Source organism: Nicotiana attenuata, unplaced genomic scaffold (genome assembly GCF_001879085.1).
Source record: "Nicotiana attenuata strain UT unplaced genomic scaffold, NIATTr2, whole genome shotgun sequence".
In the NCBI taxonomy this organism is placed as follows: Eukaryota; Viridiplantae; Streptophyta; class Magnoliopsida; order Solanales; family Solanaceae; genus Nicotiana; species Nicotiana attenuata.
The window spans coordinates 24,315-27,006 of NW_017677801.1; the positions used below are offsets into that span (position 1 = coordinate 24,315).

A 2,692-nucleotide genomic window follows, 5' to 3' on the forward strand; every position below is an offset into this window, starting at 1 on the left:
AACCTTTGTTGAATATTGAAGTTTGCAAATTTTTTTAGTACTAAAGCTGTTGAAATATGATTGAACCTTTCAACACCAAACATGGCGATTACCCTACTACCTCCCCTGCTTTGTCGGATTATAAGGATACCCAAAATCACAGATAACAAAACGAATATAACCCAAAAAAAAATATACATAGATAAAACAAACAAATATGCACATCAGATGAAAATCAAGCATTAAGATATAAAAAACAAAATATAAACAATAAATGAGAGACCCAAATGGAGAAATAGAAGCACAACTTAACCTTTTAAGTACATGTTCCACAAACAAGATGGGTGTTCTTGTGTTTAAACTATATGTTCAACTATCTTTAGTTCAACAGACGTTATACAGTAACATGTAAAAGATTCACAGAAAAGCCTTTTGAATAATTTCATCGTAAACTATGTTGTATGTAGAATGATCGTCATCGCTATCTGGGTTTGGAGGCCGAATTAATATCTTGAGACAATTGGAAGCTTTTGCTCTGGACAATGCAACGTAAAGCTGGCCATGCGAAAATACTGGTTCTCGTAAATATATACCAACAAAATCTAATATTTGACCTTGTTGATTTATTTATAGTCATAGAAAAATAAAGTCTTACTGAAAACTGTGTTCTTTTAAACTGCACTGGGGATTTTTCATCTTCTGATGACATCAATGGTATTCTCGGAATAAACACATGTGTATTTTTAAAGTCACCGCTTGCAATTTTTGCGCTTATAACATGTGTTTTGAAATCACAACATGTCAATCTTGTGTCATTGCACAAACCTTCACAAGGATTCAATTTTCGTAGTAATATAATTGGACAATTTTCTTTCAAAGTTAATATGTAAGGAGGTAAACCAGCAGGATTTAAAGAATGCAAAAAATCTTCATACTGACTTTGATCATTCGATTCACATGTTTCATCAATTGCAACGAATGTTTTAGCTTCTTTTGGAAATTTTCCTATAAGCATATCATTTATTTCATTTACAAAATTATTTTTTGTCGTCAAAATAACGCGGGAAGTTACAAAAGATGCATCACAGAAGAAAGCATGCATGTTAGGAAATGTTGCTTCAGATAATGCATTCAAAGATTCCTGTTCAGTAGTATAAGGGACAATAAATGATTTTGGAATTTCAATTTTGTTTTCAAAAGTAAGAGGTTCTTTTCCATTTTCTATTCTCATCAAATATTCACAAAGGCCGGATCAGTTTTTGCACGCATGTTTTCTGATAGTTTTTGCACGCATGTTTTCAAGTCGGGGCCAAATGTCAGAATATAATAAACTCTCATGAATAAAATCCTCTCTTTTTCCGTTTCGAACTACTGGTAGAGTTTGTCTAAAATCACCACCAAAGACAACAACTTTACCACCAAAAAGCGCATTAGTATTCAAGAGATCTTTCAAAAGTAGATCAAAAGTTTCAATCATTTTCTTTTTTGCCATCGGTACTTCATCCCATACAATTAATTTTTCATCTCGAATCAAACAGGCAAGTGAACTTTGTTTTCTAATATTGCAACTACAGTTTTCATCAATGTCAATGGGAATTTTAAAACGGGAAGTAGCTGTACGGCCACTTGGAAGAATCGAAGCCGCAACTCCAGAGGTTGTTGTTGCTAGAGCAATAAATCCTTTAGATCGCACAGTAGCTAATAAGGCACGATATAAAAAAGTTTTACCTGTTCCTCCAGGACCGTCAACAAAAAAAGCTCCCGCTCTGTTCGAAGATATTCTATCTATAATCACATTGTATGCCATCTGTTGTTCACAGTTCAACTTTTGTCGTAGTAATAGCTCTTCTTCAGTAATGATTATGTTTCTTTCGAAGAATATTTCTCTTGCTTCTTTGGCAGCCTTTGAAGCCTTGAAATTTTCAGGGATAAGTTTATACTCATTAATGTTATGTCCCATCGAATGTAAGATGTCATTGAGACAATCTAAAACTTTATATCGAACACTTTTTGTTCCGATATCTGGTAAAACTTTGAAGTCTTCAGACATAGAGCCTCGAATTTCTCCCACAATTCTCTTGGATTAGCAGGATCACAATATACCAACAATGTAGCAAACAAGCGTCTCAAGCTACATGGCATTTGATAACTCTCAGCTTCTAGCATACATTCAGCTAAGTTATTGTTACAATGAAGTAGTCCTCTTTTTTGAGCTGATTCTCTGAATGTATCGCAACGTACTTCATTTACAGTTAGTAGGTCTTCATATGATTTTGGTCCTCTTATATTCATTAATAATAATCTCAGATAATATCTTTCACCTTCTGTTGGATGACATGTTACAACACGTCCAATGACATTACCCTTTGTTCGACGGGTCCACATTTTACATTGTACTGACTATACAAAATATTGTGGAAATTCTTTATACAGTAGATTGAGCTTTATTTCATCTTTATTTGTTTTGTTCATAGCGAAAAATTCTGTTAACATTGTTTTTCTAATCATAGGATTATTCATAATTGAGTTTATACTCGATGCACTCTTAAAAGAAACAAATTGTTGTCCTTCAAGATGTAACTGAAGATGATAAACAGCTGGTGTCATTTCATTAATAGGAAAACCAAATAAACACCATGTAGCCTCAGGCGGTGATACCCATCGAGCAGACTGATATTCTTTTATTTCATCTACTTCAACATTTGCGTCATTA

The 2,692-nt window shown here is 33.5% G+C and overlaps 1 protein-coding gene across 1 annotated transcript; it reads right to left on the reverse strand.

Annotated features, from left to right (window-relative positions):
• Positions 1-1,231: 1,231 nt before the first annotated feature.
• LOC109221488 (ATP-dependent DNA helicase pif1-like) lies at positions 1,232-2,029 on the reverse strand. Its single transcript, XM_019385967.1, has one exon. It carries the CDS (start codon positions 2,027-2,029, stop codon positions 1,232-1,234), a length of 798 nt encoding a protein of 265 aa, XP_019241512.1.
• Positions 2,030-2,692: the final 663 nt, after the last annotated feature.

Bases quoted from the DNA above. Each gene is read 5' to 3' on its own strand.
- LOC109221488 (XM_019385967.1), bottom strand. From the start codon at position 2,029: ATGTCTGAAGACTTCAAAGTTTTACCAGATATCGGAACAAAAAGTGTT.